This window comes from Somniosus microcephalus, chromosome 21, assembly GCF_052327205.1.
Source record: "Somniosus microcephalus isolate GS21.2 chromosome 21, FLI_Smic_1.0, whole genome shotgun sequence".
Lineage (NCBI taxonomy): Eukaryota > Metazoa > Chordata > Chondrichthyes > Squaliformes > Somniosidae > Somniosus > Somniosus microcephalus.
In genome coordinates, this window is record NC_141007.1 from 50,836,003 (window position 1) to 50,850,712 (window position 14,710).

General features: G+C 43.6%; 2 protein-coding genes across 4 annotated transcripts in view; one reads left to right on the top strand and one right to left on the bottom strand.

The window, feature by feature from the left end:
• The window catches only part of gps1 (G protein pathway suppressor 1), a 69,686-nt gene extending 61,295 nt beyond the window's left edge, over nt 1–8,391 (bottom strand). For both annotated transcript variants that reach the window (XM_085963592.1, XM_085963593.1), the window contains exon 1: nt 8,233–8,391. In XM_085963592.1, coding sequence (XP_085819718.1) covers nt 8,233–8,391 — 159 coding nt within the window. The remainder of the gene's footprint in view (nt 1–8,232) is intronic.
• Nucleotides 8,392–8,458: 67 nt separating this feature from the next.
• LOC147102787 (beta-1,3-N-acetylglucosaminyltransferase radical fringe-like) overlaps nt 8,459–14,710 on the top strand; it is a 49,986-nt gene continuing 43,734 nt past the window's right edge. For both annotated transcript variants that reach the window (XM_085963596.1, XM_085963597.1), the window contains exon 1: nt 8,459–9,022. In XM_085963596.1, the coding sequence (XP_085819722.1) occupies nt 8,459–9,022 (564 nt within the window). The remainder of the gene's footprint in view (nt 9,023–14,710) is intronic.

Sequence of the window (14,710 nt, forward strand, 5' to 3'; positions counted from 1 at the left end):
AAGAAGGAAGTATTGTGAAGACTAAGGAGATTGGGGATGAAATGGACCTGCATAAACTAATACAGTTTGGTCATTTTTCTTTGACTTTATACAGAGAAGTGGTAAGTGCTGAAGAAGAGTATGCCTGAATAAATGTGTATATTTGCAAACTGTCCCCAATATATTATTGGACCAAAGTGGAATATAAACCAGGATGAAAAATTTATTTTAATTACTCAGTAAATACAGAAATCCAGATCTGGCTTCTCTACCTTATAAGAGTTCGCATTTCAGTTTTACTGCAAATCATTTTTCCAGATGTTATATGGTTTAAAAAGCAGTGCAGACTTGAACATATTTTGGCACATTACTGGTTTAGCCATTTATCGCAGGGTCTGTCTGGACCACATCGAGCATTATCAAGCCCTGCTCGCCTCTGCCAAAACGGCTAACTATTCCAGGATTATCCTAGAATGCAAAGATAACCCCTGGCTTTTCTCCACTGCCAAATGTCTTAAACCACTCTATGCATCCCTCTCCATCCTCACCTCCAACAAGTGTGAGGAGCTCATGGACTTCTTTGTCACTAAGATTGATACCATCCATTCAGCTACCTCTGCCGTATTCCCCCCCCTCCTTCACCTTGCCCACCAAACCAAATTTCCCCAAGGTTCCCCCTTTCCTTAGCCCTGAAACCGCGTCCTTCTCTAGTTTATCTCATATTTCCCCTCATGCCTTCTCTGAGTTCATCTTGTCCATGAACCCACCTCCTGCTCTCTTGACCCTGTTCTCACTAAATTACTGACCACCCAACAAGCTGACACTGTGAACAGTTCCCTCTTCTCAGGTACTGTCCCGCTCCCTTTGAAAACTGCCATCATCACCCCCCTCCTTAAAAAAAAACTCTTGAGCCCTCTGTCCTTGCAAACTACTGCCTCAACTCCAATCTCCCTTTCCTCTCCAAAGTCCTTGAATTTGTCACCTCTCAAGCCTGTACCTTATTCAAAGTCACAAATTACATCCACTGTAATTGTGACTATCCCTCCTCGTCCTTGATCTATCTGCAGCCTTTGACACAGTTGACCATACCATCCACCTCCAGTGCCTCTCCTCCATTGTCCAGCTGAGTGGGGCTGCCCTCGCTTGGTTCCACTCTTACCTATCCAATTGTAGCTAGAGAATCTCTAGCAATGGCTTCTCTTCCTGCACCTGCACGGTTACCTCTGCAGTCCACCAAGCATCTATCCATGGCACCCTCCTATTCCTCATCTATATGCTGCCCCTCAGTGACATCATCCAAAGATATGATTTCAGGTTCCACATGCACACTGATGACACTCAGCTCCACCACCTCTCTCAACCCTTCCACTGCCTCTGTGTTGTCAGCCTGCTTGTCCAACATCCAGTCCTGGATGAGCCAAAATTTCCTTCAGTTAAACACTGGGAAGACCTTGTCTTCAGCCATCACCACAAACTCCATTCCCTTTTCACTGCTTCCATTTCCCCTCCCCAGCCACTGTCTCAGGCTGAAATAGACTGTTCACAACCTCGCTGTCCTATTTGACCACAAGCTAAGCTTCCAACCCCATATCCTCTCCATTACAAAGACCGCCTACTTCCACCTCCATAACATCACCCGTCTCCGCCCCTGCCTCAGCCCATCCACTGTTGAAATCTGTTTCCTTGCTTTTGTCACCTCCTGACTTGACTGTTCCAATGCTCTCGTGGCCAGCCTCCCATCCTCCACCCTGCATAAACTTGAGGTCATCCAAAACTCTACTACTCATATCCTAACCTGTACCAAGTCCCGCTCACTGCAGACTCCTGCAGACCTACATTGGCTCCCGGTTGACTAACACATGCTTTTTAAAATTCTCAACCCTGTGTTCAAATCTCTTCATGGCCTTGCCCCTCCCTATCTTAACCTCCTCTAGGCTTACAACCCTCCGAGAACTCTGCATTCCCCCAACATGTATACAATGTCACAGGTGATCGACTAGTGTATATTCAGCTTATTTTGTTTATATTTGTAAACTAAATATATTTATAGAATTTTGTATTTGTGTGGCGGCCAGAAAGTTGTGTTTATTTTGGTGGATTTGCATTGGGATTTGTCATGAGTGTGAAGCTGGATATGTGACAGGCAGAGGGGTATAAAAACATAAGGAGGGAACAATAGGCTGTGGAGAGCTGACGATTCAGTGACCGGGAATGGTGAAAGAATTTGGAAGGAAAGTAGGGGTTGTAGAGTTTGGAGATGGTGAGTGGTGAGCAGTAAAGATGTTGGTGGGATCAGATTTGAGTGGAAAGCTCAGAGGTAGAGTAATGAAATGAAGAAAACAGTGAAAGAAAACATATGGAGGAAAGTTTGAAAAAATATTTTTGTAAGTACTGGGAGAGGAATCTTGAGATTTGGGAGGGGATTTACAGGAGTGGGAGAAATAGGAAAGGTATTTTTGAGTATGGTACAGGATACGGCAGTGATGTGTGAGTCTGTGATAGTTGGAGGGGAGCTGGTACTGAAATGTGGGAGAAGTGTATTGAGGGAATGGAATCTGAAATAACAGACGAGTTGGGGCTCTGGGCGTATTGAAAAAGAAAGACTTGCATTTATATAGCGCCTTTCACGACCGCCAGATGTCCCAAAGCGCTTTACAGCCAATTAAGTACTTTTGAAGTGTAGTTACTGTTGTAATGTAGGAAACGTGGCAGCCAATTTGTGCACAGCAAGCTCCCACAAACAGCAATGTGATAATGACCAGAAAATTGTTTTTTTTGGTGATGTTGATGGAGGGATAAATATTTGCCAGGACACCAGGGATAATTCCCCAGCTCTTCTGCCAAATAGTGCCATGGGATCTTTTACGCCCATCTGAGCTGTTGTGTATGTACCTTTAAGGGAATAACTGGTCTCAGACTGCAGTACCGGCAGTGACCACCCCTGTATAAAAGGCCCTAGCAGGCTTCTGTAGTTTCAGTTTCCAGGTTGTCTCCATTCAGTAAAGACTTGTTATAATCAACTCCTGCAGTCCGTGTCTCAATTATACACTGACATAATACTGGCGACGAGTAAGAAACGAACTTACCTGCAACTCGGCAGCACCTCAGACGACGTTATTGAAGGTCGAAGCCAGAAGAAAATAAATAAATAAATAATCCAAAGAAACTCGAGAAACAGGCGTCGACCGTGGGCAACCGCCCTCCAAATCATCGAATTGAAAAGTGCAGGAGAGACTGTCGAGAGCCAGGCTTGGTTCTCCAGTCTGTGGTTTCCCAGCTAATTGGGCTGGTGGCAGGTAGTGTGCTGATCCTTCCTGGGCTGCGGCGGGCTAGAGCTCGATCGGGTGGCTCTGCAATGGGGCCGGGCAGCGAGTCGGGAAGCAAAGAGAGAGAGAGAGGGTGGAGCACACAGGGCGTGGCCGGTGCTTCGAAGCCGGGCAGCGTTCAGACCTAAGAAGAGGGAGGGAAGTGTCCCAGAGGGTCCGCTCCACGACGGGAATGGTTCTTCAATTAACGGAGCAAATATTGAAGCGCGATAGAAAAATTAAAATACCGCGGAGTGCGGCGTTGGCAGCAGCGATCGGGGAGGCGCGAAGACCATAGGGCGTCGCCATTACAGGATAGTAAAATAAATATAATCGCCAGCAACAGCGTTGGCAGCAGCGGCAGGAAAGCGCGGGAGGCGCCATCTTAACTCGACGGGGAAGAAGGAAAAGCGCGGGAGGCGCCATTTTGATCCATCGGGGACGAAGGCAAAGCGCGGGAGGCGCCATCTTAGATTTTCAAGATGCCAAAGACTGGCAATATCACTGCCTTCGATAATGCAATAGAAGACTGGACCACGTATGTGGAAAGAGTCGAGGTATATTGCGAGGCAAACGAAATAGCCGATGAGAAAAAGGCATCGGTATTGCTAAATTTAATGGGCGCAAGAACGTACGACCTATTGCGGGACCTGAAAGAACAGCTGTCAGTGTGCAGAGGAACCTTGATGTGTGGATCCAGAGTAGTAATTCCACCCAAATTGAAGGATAGAGTGCTCAATGAGCTTCATGAGGGTCATCTGGGAGGGGTAAAAATGAAGAACTTAGCCAGAGTGTTTGTGTGGTGGCCGGGAATCGATAGAGAAATCAAAGAGATGACCAAGAGCTGTACAGGATGCCAGAAGGTCCAAAACGCCCCACCACAAGCCCCTCTACATCCATGGGAGTGGCCCTCATCTCCATGGCAAAGGGTGCACATTGATTTTGCTGGTCCCTTTATGGACTCGATGTTTTTAATTGCGGTGGATGCACATTCAAAGTGGCCAGAGGTAATAAAAATGTCTTCAACCACCACAGAAAAAACTATCACAGTCTTACGAACCATATTCGCCAGGAATGGGCTGCCTGAACAGATTTGCTCTGACAATGGACCACAGTTTGTGTCTGAAGAGTTCCGGAGGTTCTTAAAGAACAATGGTGTTAAGCATTACACATCCGCCCCATATCATCCAGCCACTAATGGATTGGCCAAGAGGTTTGTTCAAACATTCAAGAAGGCTATCAAGGCAATGTGTAATGAAGATATACCCCTACAACACAAGGTGGATAACTTCTTGTTTGCCTACCGGAATGCGACACATGCGGTTACCAACCAAACTCCAGCCATGATGTTCTTCAATCGAAGACTACGATGCCGCTTGGATTTGGTTAAGCCAAACGTCAGAAGAGATGTGGAGAACAGGCAGTTTCAGAATATGAATGAAAGGCCGACCAGAAGTTTTAAGATAGGTCAACCAGTTTTGGCCCGGGACTACCGCACAGAGAAATGGCAGCCAGGAATGATCTGTACACGGCAAGGACCTCTAATGTATACCGTGGACGTTGGGGAGAGCATTGTAAGACGCCATGCTGACCAGATTCTAGAGTCACTGGAAAACGTCAACTCCACACCACGATCTGATACACCTGACGATGAAACCGAAGTACCAATTGCATCTACCGCAGAATCGGTGATATTGGAAGCAGACGAACCAAACAACGACATTGATCCCGACTCAACCTTGCCAGAAGAACCTGATATCCCAAAGAGGCGTTATCCAGACAGAATCAGGAAGCCTCCTCAAAGACTGAACTTATAATTGCTTAAACTTAACCAATGTATCTAGCAACCGTAATTGTAATTGTAATTAGTTATTATTTAGTTGTTAAATGAATGTTATGTACTGTTTATCTAAAAGGGGAGGAATTGTTGTGTATGTACCTTTAAGGGAATAACTGGTCTCAGACTGCAGTACCAGCAGTGACCACCCCTGTTTAAAAGGCCCTAGCAGGCTTCTGTAGTTTCAGTTTCCAGGTTGTCTCCATTCAGTAAAGACTTGTTATAATCAACTCCTGCAGTCCGTGTCTCAATTATACACGGACATAATATGAGCGAGCAGACGGGGCCTCGGTTTAACATCTCATCCGAAAGACAGCACCTCCGACAGTGCTACATTCCACTGGAGTGTTAGCCTAGATTTTTGTGCTCAAGTCTCTGGAGTGGGACTCAAACCCATAACCTTCTGACTTGGGGAGGAAGTTGTGGGATGGTGCAGTACTGGGGTGAAATGGGGAGGTAACATAGGTTGTTTATGCACTGGGATGGGAATGGAGACCAGGAGGTGAAGGTAGTGGTGGTAGGAGGAACAGGATAATGGGATTTGGAAGCAGTGGAGCAGGATTTAAGAAACACCAGAGTGCGATTTAAATATGCAAACAACAGAGTGCAACTTAAACAGAAACAGCAGAGCATGACATCATCCCCCCCCCCACACACACAAGACAATGAATCATTGCATTTCATAGTTACCAAAACCAGAAAGACAAAAGTTTGCTTTACAAACGTCTATTTACAGCACTCTGGGGAGGCATTCTGAACAGCCAAACAATACATTTTACACACTGTTCCTGGCTCACATCCAGGAAGCTGGGGCATAGGCTGCCTCGTGGCCGAAGACAGAATTTTAAACACAGTGTCAGACTCCACTCACACATAGCTGGGAACCTGGAGGAGAGGACGATTCACAGACAAAAAATATCTAAATTCTGTTCCCGCACAGCAACTTGTGGTCAGGCCATCAAATGGTTGATAAATGTTAAAACATTCTTCTGGGGCCAAGGCTAAAAAAAATGAGTGTGCATAACTATAGTATCAATTTACTGCAGTTATAGTGTATATGTAGGCTGAATCTGGTGTCACCTGACACTGGAATTAAGTGCAGTAAGAGGAGACAGTCTCACTCCACTTTGGAGTCAGTTAAGACGTTCACATCTGATTTACACTCAAAGTTTAGTATCGGTGCAAAGCAGTTTTGCACTAATGCTAAACTAGTGAAATACGAATACACCATAAAATCACTGTTCCTGTCCCATGGCCAGGAACCTGGGGGCAAGGTCTGCTCAGCCAAATGAAAAATGTCTGAACACTCTTCGAACCTGGGGGCAAGGTCAACTTAGCTGAAAAACAAATTGCACATTCACCCTGACTGAGAACTTGCACGGACCATCTGATGGTTGAAAACCCAGTGAAAATATAGCTGAGAGGACCAGAGGTCACACTGGAAGAACCAGCCAATCAGAGGTAAGTAGAAGTAGTCGCTTAAGTGATTTATAGCACGCCAAAGAGGCGTGACACTAATGTATGACAAAATAGTGAGCCTCCAAGTCTGACAAACAGGAAGTGTATGCTAGTTGCAAGACTTTTAATGTATTCTAGATATCCTACATGAAAACTGCATCCAAACATTTTGTTTTAGTACATCAGTTGAGTACCAAGGGCCACATTCAAAATATGACATTGTAAGTTTTCCAGCATTCAGGCCATTACAAAGCCATTGTAACCAACTAATCACCTCTTCTAGATTAAAAATTAATATTGTTTAAAGTAATGGCACAAACACATTCCCTCTCCCCCAATTTAAGTTACAAACTAACTTTGAATTTGGCAGAACTGTTTGAATTCACTGCTCCGTTTCTGTTTCTAGTTACTTTTTTATGCCACTGGGTTAACCTGTTTGAACTTTGTGGGAATGGCAATTTGGAAAGGTCTGTTCTCAGCATTGCTCCCTCATTAGCGGAGTTAAGATTTAAGATCCATTCATGAGGGCATAGCACTAACAACAGAACTTTCCAAGACTGGTGGGTACCGCCAATTTTGGCTGCTCTAAATTCAATATAAAAATTAATTCAGACACATTTTGTTTGACCCGAGCTTCCGGTCGCCTGTCATTTTAATTCACCGCCCCATTCCCACTTGGACCTCACCGTGTTCGAGCTCTTGCATTGTTCCACGGAAACCCAGCATAAGCTCAAGGAACAGCACCTCATCTTCCGATTAGGCACTTTGCAGCCTTCCGGACTCAAAATCGAGTTCAACAATTTCAGATCATAACCTCGGCCCCTATTACATTTTTACATATATTTTTTATCCACACCTTTGTTTTGGCCCTTCCCCCTTTTTTTCTCTCCCACATGGCAGCTGTCTCATTCTGCCAGCGCATTTCACACCTAATCTAGAGCTGTCTTTTGTCTCTCCACTAGTCTTATCACCATCTCGTCTCGTTTTGAATACCCCTTAATGTCTCTTCACTTCTCTTTTGTTCTTCCAGCCCCCAAACTGGCCTTTTAATCTGTTCCATTTCCGTGCTTTTTCAGTCCTGACGAAGGGTTTCGACCTGAAACGTTGACTCTATTTCTCTCTCCACGGATGTTGCCTGGCCTGCTGAGTTTTTCCAGCATTTTCTGTTGTTGTTTCGGATTTCCAGCATCCGCAGTATTTTGCTATCGTACATTTTGTTTTAGTTTGGACAAACCATTTTTTTAATGGACCCTATTTCTAAAGGGGTGCTTGGGGATGTCCTGGTGATGTTGCCTTGCTTGATGCTATTCCCATTAGCCGGGACAAAAGAGGACAGCCATGGGTTAATAGGGTGCATTGGTCTCAACCAGGTAGAAATGATTTTTTTCCCCACTATTTAGCAAAATAGCATACTTTAATTTTTTTCATGCATTTCATGACTTTTTTTCACTTTATGGAGGAAAATACAAACAAGGAGGAAAAAAAACATGGAATACTGCATAGTTTGGAGCAAAGTCCTGACCTGAAACCAGTAACTGTAATCATGTAAACAATAAGGGGAAAAACAACTTCGCCCTGTGTAAATTAAATGTGGAAGCAGCCTAGTCCTCCACCTGAGGTGGCGATCCAATTCAAAAGTAGGGCAGGACTTACCCAGCTGCTGTGGACTCTTGCATGCTCGCTGTCTGCTTGTTGACCTTCCGAATTGGAAACAAACACTGCTGCCAGCGAATGAGTCTCAGAGAGAGTTTGAGGTTGTGACAGCAGATCGTCGGAGAGCGGGAGAAGGCACTCCGGGGTCCGGTCAGACATGGGAGCGTTTCTGGACCTGTCCCAGTGCAGCTCCTCCGCCCCCGGGGGCTCGGGCTGAACACAGACGATGCGTTTCCGCGGGGCTGCAAACAGTAAACTCTGTTTCCTGCTCTCCTTGACTCTCTGCGCTTCTCTACTGCTCCTGATGGGACTCCAGCAGTGGGGACCCTCGGATCTGCAGCTCTCACGGCGACCCCTGCAGCCCTTCAGACAGTCCCTCAAAAGTCTGGGCAATGCAACCCAGGATAGAAGCATCTCAAAGCAGGAGAAACGAACAGGAGCCGCCGGACGTCCCTCAGCTGGGAGGTCCATGGCTGATTCCAGCAGTGCAATAGAAAGGGACTATAGCTGGCACCAGTTTGCAAAACCAGCCAAACTTCTCCGGACTCGGGTTAAAGAAAAAGGGCTGCAGGGTTTTGCGAAGAAGCCGACGGCGAGAGATCAGGCTGGTCCTGGATCTGAGGACAAAGCTGCAGCGCTGCTGTGGGACGTCCCCCAGCACAGCATCCACACGGGCAAGCATAAAATGCAACTCAGTGACATTTTTATTGCGGTGAAAACTACTCGGAAGTATCACAAAGCCAGGCTGGATCTGCTCTTTCAGACCTGGATCTCACTAGTACAAGAACAGGTGAGTGTTTTGCTTGCGAGCCATTCAGATATATAGTCCATACAGTTCAGATATTGCTTTTCCAGACTTCTTCCCAGAAGGTGCTGACTCTTGCTGGTTTTCCATTCCACAGCCACGACTGCTCAACTGTATCTGGTCTAATTGACCATTCTTTATGTCTTGTCTTGTCTCTTTATGTGAGTCCAGACTGTGAATCTTTGCAGGTTATTATTTGATTGTGGAGGGTGTCACAACTGGGTCTGATCCTATCATCACCTAACATTCCCCATACAGACCGATTCCAGCAGGGATTTTTTTTAAATTCCAGCAGGGATCATTGAATGGTGAACAAGAGCAGGTATCCCGGCTGATTCCACCCCCCAGGGGTGCTGAGGCCAATTGAAATCATTCTGCTGCCTCTTTGCTCACATCAGCTAAGCCAGCATAGACCAAGGTTCAAGCCTGGAACCATACTAGTTTTTGCCGTTCAATTCCATGCTGTTTCCCAACTGAGCCATCTATAAAGCAGATTTAAAGAATTTTATTCGGTAGACAGTTTGCAGCAGCTTCACATTTTAATTTAATCAAGATGTTAAATGTTAATGGTTGAACATTCCTTTAGAATCAAGTTGGAAGAAAATTAACAATGTACACGATGCATTGGTTAAAATACAAAACTGTTTTGCTTCTGGCCCCATCCAAATATATGTTTGCTGAATATTGTAGTGTTTCCCAGTTACTACTCCTGGTCAAACTAAAACACTTGTTCCAGATTGTACAAAATACTCCCAATGATAAGAGAGGTCCTTGAAACATATGCTCTCATCCACAGAGGATCTGTTTTCATCTGTATTTCTCCTAGCCCCTGAAATGATTTTTAACCTTTGTACAATAGCACTGGCAGGCACTCTCCATTGAGAGTGCCCCCTTGAGCTCCCTCTTGGGTGTCAGAATTGCTTAGCCAATTCCTTGCAGTTCTAAAACTATGGAAGCAAATCTTAAAAACCCACATTCGACTTGTCGGTAACTACCTTCCAAGCACCATCACCAATTTATGCAGTAAGTAACACAATGGACTGGTATTGTGGAATGGCAGGAATGACGTATGAGGAGAGATTGGGTTGATTGGGCTTATACTCGCTGGAGTTTAGAAGAATGAGAGGGGATCTCATTGAAACTTATAAAATTCTAACAGGACTAGACAGACTAGATGCAGGAAGGATGTTCCCGATGGCCAGGGAGTCCAGAACCAGGCGTCACAGTCTAAGGATAAGGGGTAAGCCATTTAGGACAGAAATTAGGAGGAATTTCTTCACCCAGAGAGTGGTGAACCTGTGGAATTCTCTACCACAGAAGGCAGTAGAGGCCAATTCATTAAATATATTCAAGAAGGAGTTAGATATATTTCTTAAGGCTAAAGGGATCAAGGGGTATGGGGAGAAGGCAGGGACCGGGTACTGAATTTGGATGATCAGCCATGATTGCATTGAATGGCGGAGCAGGCTCAAGGGGCCGAATGGCCTACTCCTGCTCCTATCTTCTATGTTTCTATGAATGGCCTACTCCTGCTCCTATCTTCTATGTTTCTATGTAATATTAATAATGCTGTTGTTTATTTCCTAGGGGTGGCACTTTTCCTCCAGAAAGCAATAGTTTATGGTCATTTTAAAAGTACAGGAGAGGTAATGGGCACAACTGGACCATTGACCGTTTTAGTACTTTTAATATGACGGACAAAATCCTTGTGACAGATCTATTTCCTGTTGATTGCTTGCAATTACTGGTTAAAATTCTACCATGAAGTTTACATTTTGTGATTCGCCAGAGATTTTTCATTTTGGTGTAAGTCTTTTTCAGCGCACAGCAACTAGCAGACTTTCAAAATACACTAACTGGTTTAACAATGAATGAACTTACTGTTTGAGCCTGATGCACGGTTTGATTTCAGTCAGCTGATCGCTTAGTTTTTATATGAAGGTTGGCTATTGCACTGGATTCATTTGTTTTCCTAAAGGTGATAGCTGAACAATTTGTTCCACCCTCAGGAGATGGTCATTATTAATGAGCATTGTCATCAGCGCACCTGGTTTGCAGATGCTGCGAATTTCTGTGACCTTCAAATAACTGCTTTTTCAGCAGTTTTAAAAGTTGCAACTCCGAGCCAGGAGTTCTTGACAACACATGCTGCATATGGCTCTTGCTGTACCTGACCTGGGAGTCCTTGAAGCTGTCACTGATTGCAGAGTGGCAAAATGTTTGCAAGAAGTGTGCGGGAGCTCTCCTTTCCTTAATGTTCAATAATTTAACCTTCAAAGGGATAACTTGCAACTAGAAAGTATACAGAAGCTGATTTGAGAAAAACACAATTTAACCCCTTAAAGCATTCATCAGCAGAACAGATCTATCTGACCATGTTTAAGCACGCAGAATGTTGAAAAAATGCTTGCATTTATATAGTGCCCGTTTACATTCTAGTTACTTCATGTGAATTCCATCCTTTTGCAGATAAGTAGAATTCTGTAAAGGAGATATGGATAAAACCAACATCATTTAATCCAAATCCACTATTAAACATTTTAGAGCATAATTAAGGTAACATTTAAATACAACAGTTAAAAGCTGGATGCACAGAATTGTCCCCGCTTGGCACAACTTGCAGTAGTTGTCAGTTCTGCACTGGCCTACTAGGCTGAGCAACCCGTTAGAATTCTCCATTTAGACTTGAGGTTAATTACACAAAAACTAGATCCACCACATCTTGAGCAAAGATGGCCTGAAGATTTGATATAAACTATAGTTTGAATGTTTCAATTGATTTTTGAGGGTTTTAACCTCTGGAGATTTGATGTTGGTCATGAACAGTATAGTAAATGTGAGATTGAGACACTAGCAGCAGTTCTCTCTCATAAACTAAAACTTGAGAGTTGAGAGTCTATTTGTTTTCTGTAAATATATCCTCCAAATCGACCAAACTATAGCTTTAAATATTTGGACTGCAGGCGGTGTTGCAGTCCATTGGAACACCAGCATGTAGTGCCAGATTGTTGTACCCAAGTGAAGAATGGGGAATAAAATGAAAAATACAAAGAGTGTTACTGTCACAGAAAATAAATAAATGGGAGTAAAACCGATCCAAAAATCAAGGCTGTTGCTTCACAGGAGGTTCTGTGGTGTTGTTTTTAGTGTGGTGTCTTCTAAGCCCCCTTTTGAGTGCTATTGATCACTCACTATTTTTAAACTGAATCTACAGCCCTAGTCTGTCTGGGGATAAAATAGTCCGTGCAAGAAGTGATTTTTAAAATGTCCCATTGTTTTAAATTTGTTTTTCTTTGTTCACTTTTTTTATATCTTCCTCGCTCTCTCTCTCTCCCCTCCCCCACTGGTTCCCTTTTTTAAATGAATGCCAGATGTTAGTTAATGCTGAGGACTGCCAGATTACAAAAGTCCTGTATAACGAGGCAGATTAAAGTTTTGTGTTGTTTCTGTGAGCAGATTTCTCTCCATAACCACTGTCAGACAGTCATGTGGCCACAAACTGCTGTTTTATCCTCGCAAGAAGATGAACACAATCCTAATTTAATCGGATGCTTTCAAATCTTTCAGAAAAGGGATGGGTAGATTTGCGACATGGTTGAATGTTTAAATAACGTTTTAATCAGAGAAGAAATAGTGATCCCTTGATAAAGCAGAAGAAAAAGAATGAATTTCCAAGACTCGGTGCAAAATTCCTAAAAACATTTACTGAAAACAGAAATTTAAAAAAAAACTTGCTCAAAATAAGTCCTGGGATGATTTAGAATCTGTAGCTGCAATGAGTGAAACGGCACTCCGGAACAGTTGGTGTGAAGTAGATTTAATTATGTGAGCTAAAAAGAAAACCTGTGAATGTTGGGAATATGAAGGGAAAATACTGGAACTGCATAGCAGATAAATCGGCATCTGAAGTTAACATTTCGGGTTCACCTCTTCATCAGAATCCATTAAGTTACATGCCTATATTACTCCAATCTGCTCTTCGATTTCAGTGTAGTGCCATCTAAGTTTTACACAACGATCTTAATGAAAAACTTCTTGTGTAATTGTAATTTGTTTACTTTGCTGTGCCCATTATTATTAACTTGAAACCTTTTTGACTGCAATTCAGGGGAAAGAAGTCATAAGCAAAGTAACATCATCATGGAGCAAGTGATGGTGTCAAAAAAGGCACCTGATAGGCTCCCCAGAACTAGAGCGAGAGCAAGCCTTTGCTGGAACATTGACAAGGAGTCCTGAATAGTCTGTTGCCTCAAGTTCTAAGGTAAAGGACATAACGGAGTGGATGGAGAAAATTCTGCAGAGGGAGGGTGAGCAGCCAAAGTAATTTTTCACTTTGGAAACAATGATATAGGAAAGAACAAGATAAAGGTCTTGCAAAGGGAGTTTGATGAATAGGGTATTAGATTAAAAAGCAGAACCTCTCTCTGCCACAGGCTAGCCAGTTGTCGACAAGCAAATTATATCAACGCGTGCCTTGATAGATGGTGTAGAAGGGAACGTTCCAGATTTCGAGGGCATTGGACAAATTTTGGGGTGGGGGAAGTTCCGTAGACAGGATGGATTTCACGTAAACGGAAACAGTACCAATGCTCTTGCAGAGAGGGCAAATAGAGTAAACTGATAAGGCAGGGAGGAGAGGCAAATCTCTGGGTGTATGAAGGAGGAGTTAAGAATAAGTACAGTGAAGGGGCAAAGCAGTCCGAAATAATAATCACAGTCTAAGGATAAGGGGTAAGCCATTTAGAACTGAGATGAGGAGGAATTTCTTCACCCAGAGAGTGGTGAACCTGTGGAGTTCTCTACCACACAAGGCAGTTGAGGCCAATTCATTAAATATATTCAAGAAGGAGTTGGATATATTTCTTAGGGCTAAAGGGATCAAGGGATATGGAGAGAAGGCAGGAACAGGGTACTGAGTTTGGGTGATCAGCCATGATCTCATTAAATGGCGGAGCAGGCTCAAGGGGCCGAATGGCCTACTCCTGCTCCTATCTTCTGTGTTTCTATAGGGTGGGGGAGTGGTGTTACAGAAAGATGTAGCTTGCAGCAGGTAGGAGAGAAGTTGCGGTGAGAGATAATGAAGGTAAGAATATGTTTTTTTTTAAATAAGAAGGAAAAAGGGTACAGAGGAGTATGAATGTGTCAGGGTTGCAGTGTTTATTTCTGAAGCTTTGCACATTCTCGTATAAAGTCAGGGACTTGAAAGACACTAATTAGAATGGAGGGACATCAAGTTGTAACCGTGACAAAAACCTAGTTTCAACTAGGGTGAGACTACGAACAAAATATTCCTGGATATAAAACTTTCAGGAGAGACGGAGAAAGAAAGAGGAGCGGCCTTATTAATTAAAGATGCAACTGTAGCCATAGAAAGGAAAGTTTTATTGATGGTGCTCCGACAGATTTTGCCTGGGTTGAGTTTAATAAATGGAAAGGAAACTGTTGCCATATTGGGAGGACATACAAACAATAGTGGGAAAGAGATGAAGGATCAGATTTTTAGGCAATTTAGCGAGGTTTTCAGTAGTAATAGTTGTAACTTATCGCGGTCTACTTTAGGATAGCAAGAAGATAAAAGTTTGTAGTTGAAATGGAGAAGAGTTATTAGGATGCATCAAGCACCTTTTCCTTAATCAGTCTATTGCATGTCCAACAAAGAAGATCTAGGGGACT